The sequence below is a fragment of the Vigna radiata genome, chromosome 10 (assembly GCF_000741045.1).
Source record: "Vigna radiata var. radiata cultivar VC1973A chromosome 10, Vradiata_ver6, whole genome shotgun sequence".
Lineage (NCBI taxonomy): Eukaryota > Viridiplantae > Streptophyta > Magnoliopsida > Fabales > Fabaceae > Vigna > Vigna radiata.
This window is the reverse complement of record NC_028360.1, coordinates 6,441,099-6,455,271: the sequence shown is the minus strand read 5'-3', so window position 1 is coordinate 6,455,271 and position 14,173 is coordinate 6,441,099. Positions and strand designations below refer to the sequence as shown.

The window sequence follows — 14,173 nt, the reverse complement described above, 5'->3', positions numbered from 1 at the left end:
AACTCCCCTTTTTTTGAGGCCCTCAGGACAATAGTCGTCCACACACGCTTGAGCGCCCTTCTAGTGCCGCTGAGTGCCATTTTTGTACCGTAGGTGACACTTGGGCGCCCTTAAAGGGGCGTTGAGCGCGGAGCTCTCGCAGTCACACTTGGGCGCCCTAAGTTGGGGCGCTGAGCGCCGGCAACTAGGCTTGGGCTGTGTTTTCTACAATTATTTCGAATTATTTAATGATTTCAACGACCTAGAGAAGGTATCTTTTGACTGAAGAGTTGCAAAAACACACCCTTTCATCCCCTTAGAGGCGGATTTGGACGCAGAAGCTCCTATCTTAACCTTTTAGGGTTTTATCTTTATTCTTTTCCATTATTCATCTAGTTTCACCATGCCAATGGTGAACTAAACTGCAATTGTTGTTGGGGGAAACAATGTAATCCTTTGAAACTCTCACATATTGAATTGATTTATATTATATATGCTTGTTTCATTAATTGTTAGGGTTTTTCCTCTGTACTTTATACTTTCTTTGTTTAACTCATTCATGACAAGATAATTGATTTCATTGATATGGACACATATGGTGAGATCTAGATCTGGGGAATTTCTCTCAAAAAACAGTATTGCCTAGACATAGGGATATGAGTTTTGGTTGCCTTAAGCTTCCGTGCTTCAGAATTAACTATTAGGGATGCTAGGAATTGCATAAACTCGTAATTAAGGATAGACTTTCTTCACCGAGACATCGAATTTTAAGTGTTTTAGAGAGTGGCATTAACATTAATGAAGAGGAAGAATTCGTTTATACATGAGAGTGGATAGGAGAAATCGAAACCCCCAACAACATAATCATCCCATATTTTAAAAACCATTCACTTGTGCATTCTTCTTGTCAATTGATCAAACACTTGCATTCATCTTTAATTTTCGCATTATAAACCTAATGATTTTGTTCTCAAGTCTTAATTAATCAATAAATCACATGATTGTTTAGGTCGTGAGTCTCTAGGGAAAACGATACTTGGTCTTACCATTTATATTACTTGATATGATTCGGTACACTTGCCGGAGTCTTAATATTGGGTTACTGGAAAGTCTACCGGATCGTACAAGTAATATAAAATAGTAAGACCAAGTATCGTGTTCCAAGAGACTCTCGGCACTAGACAGTCGTGTGATAACCTGATTAATTAAGACTTAAAAACACGAGATCATTGGTTTCAAATGCAATTGTAGAAAATTAAATATGAATGTAGTTTGGATCAATTGAAAAGAAGCACACAGATGAACAAATGTTGTTTGTATTATGAGATGAATATGTTGTTGGGGTTAGATTTCACCAAGTTCATTCTCATATATATAAGAATTCTTCTTCATGTATTAATGTTAACGTCACTCACTAAATTACTTAAAAAAGATCCTTCGGTGAAGAAAGTTTATCCTTAATTACTAGTCATATAATTCTTTCACCCCTAATAATTAATTTTGAAGATTAGGAGCTTAAGACGACTAAGACTCATACCTCAATCCCTGAGAAATAATACTCTTGGAAATAATTCTACAAGAACCTGAATTGTAGGGAACCTCCCAGTACTCATGCAATTCATACATCATGCTATGAATGAGTTAAACAAAGGATGCATTGAAACAGAAGAATTACCCTAATAATTAATGAAATAAGCATATATTATTAAGAATCAATTCAAATACATGAGAGTTCACAAGGTTACATCATCTCCCAAAATCAAATAGAAGTTAGTTCACTATAGACATGGTGAAACTAGATGAACAATGTAGAAGAATGAGACAGGAAAATCCTAAAAGTTGAAGATGGAAGCTCCCACATCCAAATCCGCCTTCAGAGAGTGGAAGAGTGTGTTGTTGCGCCTCCTCTATTAAAGATACAAAACCTAAGGTGTCTGGGTCCTTTAAATAGAGTGAAATCAAAACAGAAATGAAGCTCAGGCCCATGTCGCTAGCGCTCAGCGCGTCACTTAGGGGCCCAGACGGTGTGTGATACTCAAACTTGACGCTCGACTTCACTCAAAAGGCAAACAGGTGTGGTTCTTCAGGAAAAGTGGTGCTCAACACCCCATAAAGGGTGCCCAGGTGGTGTGCAAGACCTTCTGGCATTGAGGGCTGCTAAAAGGGTGCTCAAGCTTCGTGGCTTCCTCCTTTCTGGTGCTTTTCCAGGCCTTTCTGAGCTCTATTTCATTGGCATTTCAGCTCTGCTTTCCATATTATCTCATTTCCTACCAAAANAAGGGACTTTACTCACAAAATCATCAAGTTCAACCTCAACTCTCTTATTCACACAATTTAATAGAAAAACATGATTTCAAGCAAGTTTCTAAGTAGAAAAAGGTGTATTTAGTATCAAAATCACATCACAGATAACGATATTTTCAAATGCTATCACAACCCCAAACTTAGAACTTTGCTTGTCCTTAAGCAAAACAACTTAGGGGCCCAAACGGTGTGTGATACTCAAACTTGACGCTCGACTTCACTCAAAAGGCAAGCAGGTGTGGTTTTTCAGGAAAAGTGGTGCTCAGCACCCCATAAAGGGTGCCCAGGCGGTGTGCAAGACCTTCTGGCATTGAGGGCTGCTAAAAGGGTGCTCAAGCTTCGTGGGTTCCTCCTTTCTAGTGCTTTTCCAGGCCTTTCTGAGCTCTATTTCATTGGCATTTCAGCTCTGCTTTCCATATTATCTCATTTCCTACCAAAACAAGGGACTTTATTCACAAAATCATCAAGTTCAACCTCAACTCTCTTATTCACACAATTTAATAGAAAAACATGATTTCAAGCAAGTTTCTAAGTAGAAAAGGATGTATTTAATATCAAAATCACATCACAGATAACGATATTTTCAACTCCTATCACAACTCCAAACTTACAACTTTGCTTGTCCTTAAGCAAAACAATATGTAACTCAGCTTTTCGCAACAATTACTACAATGGTTCAACATTTTTCAAAACTTTTCGCAACAATCATTCTTTAATAAAAACAACAACACATAATGGGTTTCTATACTTTAAATTTTTTAATATTAACAATGATTACATAAAAAAAAATTATATGATAATTACTTCTAATATTTAAAATATTACTTTTTTATTTTTAATTCTAAAATATAATTAAGAATAAATATAAATATTAGAGGTAAATTTGTGTTATAGGTTGTTGTAGTTTTTTAATTTGAAAATGTAATTAAAAATAAATAAATATATAAAATATTTATAATATAAAGAGAACTATTTATATATTATTATAGATTATTAAAAATAAAATAAATTAAAATTTAATCATTTTTTAATTTCATCTACTGATTACTTTTATATATTTTATCCTAATTTTATTCTTATTATTGAACTTTTAAATTTTGATTGAATTCTTAATTTTACAATTTTTTATATTTTAATCAATTAATTTCATGAAAATACTATAAAATAATTTTTTGAGGTCTAATTAAAGTTCTATTTAACAAAAAGGCCAGAAATAAAATTTCACAATAATGAAAAATGAAAATGAAAAAAAAAAAGTTACCAGAGTTTCTAAAATACCAGAGTTAAAATATTAAAAAAAGCTAAAATATTGAATAGAGAATTATAAATCAACCAAAATTAAAATCTATTTTGAAAATAATATTACAAAATTTATTTCATATAGAGAAACTATGTATTTTTTTCATAATTAACTTAAATATATTCAGTAATATTTTTAAGAGACTTTCTATCAATACAAAAATATCATTTAACTATAAATATAAGTTATATAAAATTGTATAAATACTTATATAAAAAATATTCAATTTTAAAAAATAATTTTAAATTAATTCTTTGTAAAAAAAAAAAATCTTATTGCCTAGAAAAACTCAAGATGCTTCACAGCTGAAGAGATCACACAATTACACATTGGTGTCCCTTTTGTGCCACGTCAAAGTAGGTGTCGGCGAAATATCAAGTTAATGTCAAAATCGTAAATAGCTCCAAATATCAATTAGAAAACACTAACTACACTTTCACCTCTTTTATAAACACTCAAAGTGTTTATTGCAATCTAATAATTTCCGCGGCATCAAACGCGGGTTCGACATTCTCTCTCCAAAAATAAACATGTTTTTCTTTATTATTACAAAAATTAAAAGAAATTAATTTTTCTTTTTTTTTTTAGAAAAATTGTCGAAAAAAAATTAAAAAAGGAAAAGAAAAGAGAAAATTCCAAACCCGTGAACACCTTTTCCTATTCTACAAATGAATTTCTCTCTCTCAAACTCTTCACCAAGCACGAACAGGAAAACTCTCTCTCTTGGAGTGAAGTAATGAAGCTTCAGATCTTGTGTGAATCGGGGATCAACTAGAGATAGAGAGGAATTGGATTGATTCATGGAAGTGCAGAGATGAAGTTCTACATATCGACAAAGGGAATAAGGAGAGTGACAATATCTAACGAGGACGGAAAAGGATCGGCGAAAACTACAACGGCAGGAACCGGCGCTGGCTCCGGTCGTCGGATTTCGGCTCGAACAGTGTTTCCGGTGGTGGTGGTGCTTGGGATCGTGCTGCCGTTTCTGTTTGTGAGGATCGCGATCTTGATGCTGGAATCCGCTGCCGTGTGTTCCTCGTTTGGTAATCAATTTGCTTGCCTTTTCACTTTTTTTTCTTTTGCTTACAACTCAGTCCAGTTACTTACATTGGTTACTTTTTGTACACTTTGTGAAAGAACATGTCCATTTTTTAATTATTTCATTTCAAGAAATAATTGCTTTTCCTAAACAAAGTTTATCGTTTTAAAAATAATTTAATTAATAACATGTACGTGTATTCTTTGTCCAATCACAATTTCTAACAAAGAATTACTGGCTTTTATTGTAATTATTTTAAAAAAATTATGCAAATCTTTATGATTTCAGAGATAAGATTTTGCAAGTCTTTTAATTTATATATGCACTGATTTACGAAAAATTACTGGTTTATACTTTATTATTTAAAATTTATATAAATAATGGTTTTTTTTTTTTTTCTCTAATGGAGCATAAAAACTAAGCCCTTTAATCAATATACTCTGGTAACTGCATAAATTTTTTGGATTTTTTTGGAGTTTAGAAGATAAGGTATAAATAAAATCATTAATTAGAAATCAGTTATTTATTTATATAATAATTATTTGATTTATAATAATTGTTTTAAAAATAATTTTATAATATTTTTAATCATTTTACAGTATAATTTTTATTAAGTATATTAAAATTATAGAAAAATGAAAAAAACTTAATTCTCTAAAAATTGCCTATTATTATTACTATGAAAATCATAATGCTTTTTTTATTTAATTAAATTTTATAATTTTCTCTGAATGATTAATTTAAACAAGGGGATAGTAGTTAGTTTATAGTTTTCGAACATTAAAATATGTTCCAGTTTTAATTTTTATATAAATTTAACGATAACTATTGAAAATATAATTTTTTTTTTGTGAATATGCATTTTTGATGAAGCATGGTTTAAAACTCGAAATATAAAAATGGATAATGTTTAAAGGTAATGTAAGTATAATAAAATTAATTTTAAATGCATTGTATTTGTAATTTGATTTTCTGAGATCGACAAATATATCCTTTCATACTATTTTAGATACGGGTTTATTTTGAAACTATGTTTTCTGAAAAGTTCAAAATTTTCTTTTAGAAGCTTATTCAAGACATGAAGTTTATTTTTGAAGAAATTGTTTTCTGATTTTCATTTTCAGGAATGATGCTTATTCAAATTTCTAATAACAAAATTTTTTAAAATTAGATAGTTTTAAGATTACAGAAAAAAAGAAGATAAATTTCATTTATTATGTAGATAATGACAGTATATGGATGAAAATGATTGTTGCAGAATGTGCTGGGTGGAGGTTTTTCAGTGGGGTTGACACGTCACTAGTAAGCATCTCATTTACCAAATTACCCTTTTGTATTCTTTCTAGTTTAACTCCTTTTTAATATCTTTCTTCCTTCAAACATTTTTTCCTAAAATGTAAATAACCAATTCTATTATTTACTTGATCTCTTGCCTCCACAGTTAAATCAAATTGAAAAAATAAATTTATTGAAATTAGGATTTTTATATTATCAAAAGTAAAATCATGTCTAATAATACACACATTTTTATATTATCAAAAATAAAATGATGTTTTTCTATAAATCAAACCTTTTTTGGCTAAGAAAAGTCAAATACTATTTTCAAATATAGTGGCTACAGTCGGATCCAGATCTTAAAAAGGTGATCCATGAATAATTAATTTATATATTAAAAAAGTGCAACTAGTAAAGAACGTCACATATTAACAAATAAACAAGGTCAAGGTCAGTCTATTATATAATTTATCTAATTTTGATAAACCTAAAGTATTGTTATCCTCTTGTAAAGTTTGAATAATAATCATTGAACAATTATAATTTGTCAGCATTTAGGTTGGGAGACAAATCCAATATTTAAAAACGAATAAAACCTAAAATTTATGCAATTAAAAGGAGTTGGTGGATATGAGATTTATCACTAATCTTAAAATCATGGTTATCAAGTCGAGTTAACTCTTAAACTCTTACTAAGATCATATAAAATCGAGAGTTTGGAGTGCGAGTTTGAAAGGGGAAAAATTAAGAAAAACGAGATCCTTTTGGTCTTTTTTATTATATATTTAATGAAATGCATCAAAATTAATGATAATAATCCAAATATTTATGTTTTACAATATTTGTAATTATGAACAATATATCTATAAATTTTATTTATTAAAGTTATATAATTTTGTAGACTTATTTGAATTAAGATTAATTATATAATTTTTTTCATCTGAAGTAAACTTTGAGTTCACGAGTCAAATTTACTCAATTCTCACAAGTTTTGATAATCTCCTCGAGTTTGATAACCTTACTTAAAACATGAGATTTTATTAAACTATATGGGGTGCCATGAATTAATACATAAAGAAGTATAAATTTAAGGGAGGTTTGTCTATCTGTCACCATCTAAGACACAAAATTCCCCCTATCTTATGTTGTTTTGACAATATTAGACAACCTCAAAATGGATCATATCCATACATTATGCTGCATGAGATACTTTGTTGTTTCCTTGTCATTCACTTGCTATGATCCTTTAATCTTTATATTTCAACTTTTAAAATCTCCACTACATGTGGTTGACATCGTTTGTCAGATGAGTTCGGAAAAAGACAGTAAAAGATGAAGAATAGATATATAGTTATCAATAAAGACCAATTCTAGATCTATCAGTTTTTGGGTTACCCCCTCAGTCTTTTGTTATTTCTTGGATTGGATTAGTCATGTCTTATATATTATTTAAACAGTTTAATTGACTTTCTTACATCTACAACTTAATTAAAATTCAAGTCAGTTTATGATATACAAAATACATCTATTATATATTATTTAAACAGTTTCATAAGTAAACATGTTTTTAGACATAAAAATTTTACTTTGTATTACTAAAATTGTTTAATAGTTAGAGGCCAGTACTCCTTGAAAAGATCCATGATATATCAACTAGTAATTGAAATAGATCTAAATTGAGAGCAGTGCATAAAACTTCTTTTCCCTATAAACAAAAAGTAAGGGAAAGAAAAAAAAAAAAAAATCCGAGGAATTGGAATTGATCATATAATGCTGCTGTGAGTTGGTAGTTCATTGTCCTACTTTGACAAGTTGCATTCCTGATATCTGTGGGGCAATGAGCATGACCAGCCACTTGTAGAGCAATGATTTCTTCCACTTCTAACTTTTTATTTCTGCTAGTTGCTATGTTCAGAACCTTTTTCACTGTTTCCAAGGTCTTTATGGTCTATGTTCTTTTATTGAATCGTCAAACTAACTGGCTGAGAAAGCATTAGATATATTTTTTTTATTGGAACACACGTTTTAATATAAGTTTGTAATTAAAATTAATTTATATTTAAAGCAAACAATTTTTAAAACTTGTATTATTTCCTGGTAACATTGGTTTGCTGCTATCCTGTAATCGTCAACGCGGTCTCTACTATAGATTCTGACCACCCTTTCAAACTTCTAGGAAAAAGAATATGATAATTTGTGATCTGTTTTTTACTATGGTACTGCATGTCCTTGAAGGAACTCAGAGATGAGCTTACAAGAGCCCTAGTAGAGGCAAATGATGGTAATGTTAACGAGGGAGCAGGGTCATTCAATGAACTTGTGAAAGAAATGACCTCAAACCAAGATCTTAAGGCTTTTGCCTTCAAGACCAAATCCGTGGTATATAAAATTTTTTAATGCCTTTTCTTTTTGTAGTTATTAATATTATATAAGATGATGATCTTGTCTTTCTTTTTCCTCGTGATCCCATTTTTGTTTCATTCTGATATTGATCTACAATCATGCGCCATTATATAGTAAATGTCTGTCCTGACTTGCACATTTTAGGTGTGAAAATCACGAGAAGCCAATGCAAATAGCTTTTAAACATAGTAACACACTATAGTCGTGCACCAAAAGACAGACACTTCCAAAATTAAACAAAAGGCAACAAAAAGAAAGGAAATTGATACAACTTGCAGAACTGGACTTTGTGTGGCATATAAACTCCAATTGTAGAACATGGTCTATGAACCAGGAACAATGAATAAAAAAGTTAACATAACCTGAAATTTACTGCATTGAATTGTTGCTTAAAGGATTGATTATTCGTATTCCATTTTTAATTTTATATATCTATGGCAGTTGCTGAAAGTGTCTAAAAGTGGCCAAGATAAAATGTAGGCTAAGATGCAAGAAATCAGCTCAGCTACAGGTCAATTTCGGAGACTCACGTGGTTCAAAACACAATTAACTCATCTTCAACTTATAAAACCGTGCAAATTATTACCTCTTTATCAGGGGATTTCTCCACTTGGACAGGGAGATAATTTTACACTACGTTCGTGGAAAGTTTTGAAAGTTGAGTTGTCTTGAGTTTTGAATTGGTGGAGGCTTCGAAAAACGACCTTTAGTTGCAGGGCTTCTTCGGGTATCATGATACTTGCATTCTTTTAACTTGATGGATTCTAAAATAAGGAGGAATGAAGGTAACATCATAGTCCAAGTCTCGTTGTACATGGGTTGCATCATTAAATGGTTTTCCAATGAAGCATAGGTTCTAGTCAGCTACAAAATATTCAATTCAGGAAAAGCAATTGTTAAGTTTTAATCCTCTAAAAAAATATGCAATTTCTTCTGTTCATGTTCAGCTATCACAATTGGAACGCAAGGTGCAACTAGCAAGACAGCAGGAGTCGGTATATTGGCATCTAGCTTCTCATGGTGTTCCCAAAAGTCTACATTGTCTTTGTCTAAAGTTGGCTGAAGAATACGCTGTAAATGCTATGGCCAGGTCTCGTCTACCCCCTCCTGAATTTGTATCTCGCCTTGTTGATCCCACCTTTCACCACATAGGTCTTCTCACTGACAATGTCCTTGCTGCATCTGTTGTCGTAACCTCTGCTCTTGAAAGTTCAATCAACCCTGAAAAACTAGTTTTTCACATTGTTACTGACAAAAAAACTTATGCCCCCCTGCATGCTTGGTTTGCCACCAATTCTGTTAAATCAGCAGTTGTGGAAGTTAGGGGACTGCACCAATACGACTGGTCCGAAGAAGTGAATGCTGGTGTTAAAGAGATGCTGGAAACTAATCACTTCATTTGGAAGCAATACTATAACAAGGAAAAGGACCTCCAATATACTCAAGAACATAGCACATATTTGGAGGCTTTAAGGCCCAGCAGCCTATCCTTGATGAATCAACTCCGCATGTATACGCCTGAGGTAATTAGTTAATTTTGGTAGCCCTCTGATTGAGTAATAAGGGATAAAAAAATCTAAATGCTTAGCGATGATTGTTTCATCATCTGATTTTTGTGGACCACAACAGCTGTTTCCAGATCTCAAAAGGATAGTTTTCTTGGATGACGATGTTGTAATCCAACATGACATTTCTTCTTTATGGGAAGTAGATCTCAGTGGAAAAGTCATCGGTTCTGTATTCAAGTCATGGTGTGGAGACAGCTGCTGCCCTGGAAGTAAATACATGAACTACTTGAACTTTTCACATCCTCAAGTATCATCAAAATTCCACGGTGATAAGTGTGCATGGCTCTATGGCATGAATATATTTGATCTTGAAGCTTGGAGAAGAACAAACATAACGGAGACTTACCGTCAATGGTTGAAACTTGTAAGTTTGCGTTGACATAATGTGCTTAATGAAGCCTGTACATTATTCTATTCAATGCATTTTGTTAAGTTTTCACATGCATCAATATTGAACTAACAAGACACGGCTTAAATTTTCATTTTTTTTTCATCAAAGTGTATCTTTCTTGATGAAGAACATGAGTGATTTGAGATGTTCATATATGTTTATTATTTGGTCTTAAGTACTGCAGTACATTCTGCATACATGTCTAGCATCACTTATAAGTTAGAACTGCTTTATCCTTTGAAGCCATACAGTAGAGATAATTCTGCACTTTACATCACGCAATCAACAAAAAGAATGCATGGTATAATAAGGTCCTATTTATATAAACTTCATAAGCAAGCACATGTAAGAAAATAAAATAAGAAGGTAAGATTAATCGAGCTTATCTCATAAAGCTAAAATCAACTTATGCATTTCCTTTACAGAAACTCTAAGTTAACTTTTTCCCAAGTTTAAACATAGAGTTGATATTAGCTTATGAGAAAAACTCAATTCATTTCTTATTCTCATCTCTTGTAAATGTTTATGAACAATTTTATGCTTCAGTAAAGTAATCATACCAATAAACATCTATATTTATCTGATCTCACAGAACCTCGAGTCTGGGACAACAATGTGGAATCCAGGAGTGCTTCCACCTGCCTTGATTGCATTTGATGGTCAAGTGCATCCTATAAATTCGTCAATGCTAGTGTCTGATTTAGGTTATCGCCATAAATCAGCGGAAATTAGCAAAGAGAAATTGGAAGCTGCGCCTATTATTCATTTCAGTGGCCCTGCAAAGCCATGGCTTGAAATTGGCTTCCCGGAGGTTCGAAGTTTGTGGAGTAGACACGTAAATATCTCTAATAAGTTTATTAGGAGATGTAGAATTACAGCGTGAAGAAACAAAGTTTTTTCACCTCCAATATTTATTGAGATTGAACCAGTGATACCGTATGGGTTTCAGAGGGAAGAAGGCTCTGCTTTCAGTCTCTAACTCATATGCTCTGCATAGTTTGATACCAGTTACGCTACGCCTTGTCCATATAAATATAGTAAATAGATGAAGTTACCATGCTACACCCTACTTGAAGCAGTATATGTGCTTAAGTTATAGCATCATTGATCTAGGTGCCTGACAATACTGTAAATTTCTTTATCAAAATTACTTTTTTAAGTGGAGAAATTGTTTGTATGTTTTGAACATTTAGATGCTTCTCTAGTCTTGGTAAGTAAAACTCTTAGATAATTCACTCTTTTGGTCTTCTAAATACTTATAATAAGAGCAGTCAAATTAGGTTTTGAATTGCCTTACATCACTACAACTTGTTAGAGTTTTTCGGAATAAGGTTTTTCATGAGCACTTATAATTAATTTATGCATAACCTAAAAGTTTTGAAAAGTTACGTGAATTTTTGTAAATTAATTTGTGCACAGTTTAATTTTAGCTTTTTATCTGTTTTATGTATATTTTTTCTTCTAGAAGTACTCAGAAGGAGTTTGTCTTATTCTCTTATTTTATGAACATGGAGCTCATTACTCAACAGTCAAAATTTAGAAACCAGTTGTAGCTGATGTAAAAATCAAAGGCAGTGCTCAATTAAACTCATGAACAAATAAAAAAAAAAAAAAAAGAGAGAGAAAAAAGAACTCATGCTGTTCATTATGTTTTGGTCCATGGTTGGCTCACTAAGGACAGTTTCTTTGTTGTCTCTTTTGTTGTTTGACTATGTAGTTATTCTGGCATTTGGTGTGGTCCCTGACATCTACCCTTGTGCAGTTGATCACAATAAATGATTTGGCTGAGGAATATTATGTAACCAAAAGTGTTGATTGTTTGCACACAATTTATTGATTCGATCACTTTTAAAAATTACAAAAGCTACTCAAAAATGGGGCTACAATTTCCTCCTGATTCCAACCTAGACAAATAACATGATCTGGTAACTCTATGTGTCAAATTTGGTCTTTGTTACAAGAAGTCAAGAACTTGAGACAGCTACATTCAAACCTATCTGTTTGGGAGCACATTTTCTGAGTTGAATAATAACCACTTTCATTCTTCAATTATTATTCTCATTTTAAATTGTTATTAAAGTAAAACAAAATATGTTAAAGTTCTTGAGAATATATAAAATTAAATTAGGCAGCCCCTCATATATTATTAAAAAATTCTTCAAGTTGGTGGTTCCTAAACTTCATTAAAATACATTTACAGAGAGACTTGAAGTAGCAAACATTCAATAACACTTCAGAGATTATTTAAACAGTTTTATTACTCTGGGAACTACTAAAAAAAGTAATAGCTTGAAGATGAAATGGAAGGTTTTATTCTTTTTAAATTTTTCAAACTTGTTCAAACAGACAATGTGAAGTCATATGCTGAATGCTTTGAACTTAGAATGGAAACAAGAATTTTGACATGTCTGACTCTCATCTTGATTGCTTATTGGCAATGGTTGAGGGAAATTAATGAAGGAAGAAAAAATATCCCCACAGGGCCTCCACTCACACTGTACTACCGACAGCGTAGGTTGTCTCACATGTGAATATGATTCTTTGTTTCTCTTGCCTCTTCCGGGAACATTGGGATAAATTTCCTAGCATGCCAGTTGTTTTCTTCAACTTTTTCTCTTCAATTTCATGTCAAATTAAAATAAAAATTTTCCATAGAATTTTAAGAGTTTTATAGGAAAAATGCTATGACACAATAAAACGTATAACAACTTGCCTACAATAATAACTTAACTGTTTGAGAAGTACTACAGAATACACTCTTTATCACACCTTTTGGCAAAATTTATTTAAAAATCACAAAATTGTTTTCTGGTCGCATTTAATAAGTTTTTTTTGGAAATCTAAATATAAATCTAAACATAAATCTAAGTTCTATTTTAAATAAAGATGAAAAAGTTAAACAATATATAAAATATTTGTAAATTTATTGTTTTAAAGTTTTTGATTAAAAATCTGTAAATTTTTATCTCTTTTATGTGTTTCTCTACATATTTTTTCCCAAGATGTCATTAATTTATTGTAATTTTATAATATAATAAATTCTAACTAATTAAGATGATTATAGCCAAAAACAAAACTACCAAAGATCTATAATTAAAACTTCTTTAAATCTTTAAATATTACATTACAATAAACATGAAAATTTTATTTTGATTTGAGACAGCATTGTTACAAGTTATCGAAGATAAATAATATATACAAGATATTGTCTAAATTTTGCGGCTTTCTTTGCTCCTAATGTTCTAACTTTCTCATGTGATGTGAAAGAAGAAGGTTCCGCCATCAGAAGCCACGAGATACACATGCTATTTTGCAGTTGTTAAATAAATTTTAGGGTTAAATATGTTTTTAATTCCTATATTTTGAAACGATTTTGGTTTTAGTCCATTTTCAAACTATGGTACAATTTAGTTCTTCAACTTTAGAAAACTCTGGTTTTAGTCCTTTTTACCAAATTTTTTAAACTTTATTTGTTGTTTCAAACGCGTTTCTCAGTTAACATTGAAGTAAAAATGTGTCAAACAGTGTAAACAATCCAAATGCTATAATAAAACGTGCTTGAAACAACAAATAAAGTTAAAAAAATTTGGTAAAAATGACTAAAACCAGAGTTTTCTAAAGTTGAAGGACTAAATTGTACAATAGTTTGAAAATGGACTAAAACCAAAATTGTCTCAAATTATAGGGACTAAAAACATATTTAATCCTAAATTTTACTCAAGTATATTTAAGTGTATGAACTTAAGAAATTAATTATACCTTTCTAAATTATTAGTTAAAGGAGATTTATTATGATAAGTTGATAGCAATTGCAAGAGTGGATTTTTGGTTTGTGATCCAAACAAAACAATAATGACAAACAAAGGTATGGATAATCAACCCATTAACTAAAAAATGAGTATTAAAGTGATAAG

The 14,173-nt window shown here is 31.2% G+C and overlaps 1 protein-coding gene across 1 annotated transcript; it reads left to right on the top strand.

Annotated features, from left to right (window-relative positions):
• Positions 1-4,076: 4,076 nt before the first annotated feature.
• LOC106776149 (probable galacturonosyltransferase 15) lies at positions 4,077-11,485 on the top strand. The gene is made up of 6 exons (XM_014663500.2): positions 4,077-4,626; positions 5,881-5,924; positions 8,133-8,276; positions 9,248-9,823; positions 9,930-10,232; positions 10,852-11,485. The coding sequence occupies exons 1-6, from the start codon at positions 4,398-4,400 to the stop codon at positions 11,140-11,142; spliced, it is 1,587 nt and encodes a 528-aa protein (XP_014518986.1). The 5' UTR covers positions 4,077-4,397; the 3' UTR covers positions 11,143-11,485.
• Positions 11,486-14,173: the final 2,688 nt, after the last annotated feature.

Bases quoted from the DNA above. Each gene is read 5' to 3' on its own strand.
- LOC106776149 (XM_014663500.2), top strand. From the start codon at position 4,398: ATGAAGTTCTACATATCGACAAAGGGAATAAGGAGAGTGACAATATCT. The intron at 4,627-5,880 runs GTAATCAATTTG...TGATTGTTGCAG, and splicing joins TGCCGTGTGTTCCTCGTTTG to AATGTGCTGGGTGGAGGTTT. The intron at 10,233-10,851 runs GTAAGTTTGCGT...CTGATCTCACAG, and splicing joins ACCGTCAATGGTTGAAACTT to AACCTCGAGTCTGGGACAAC.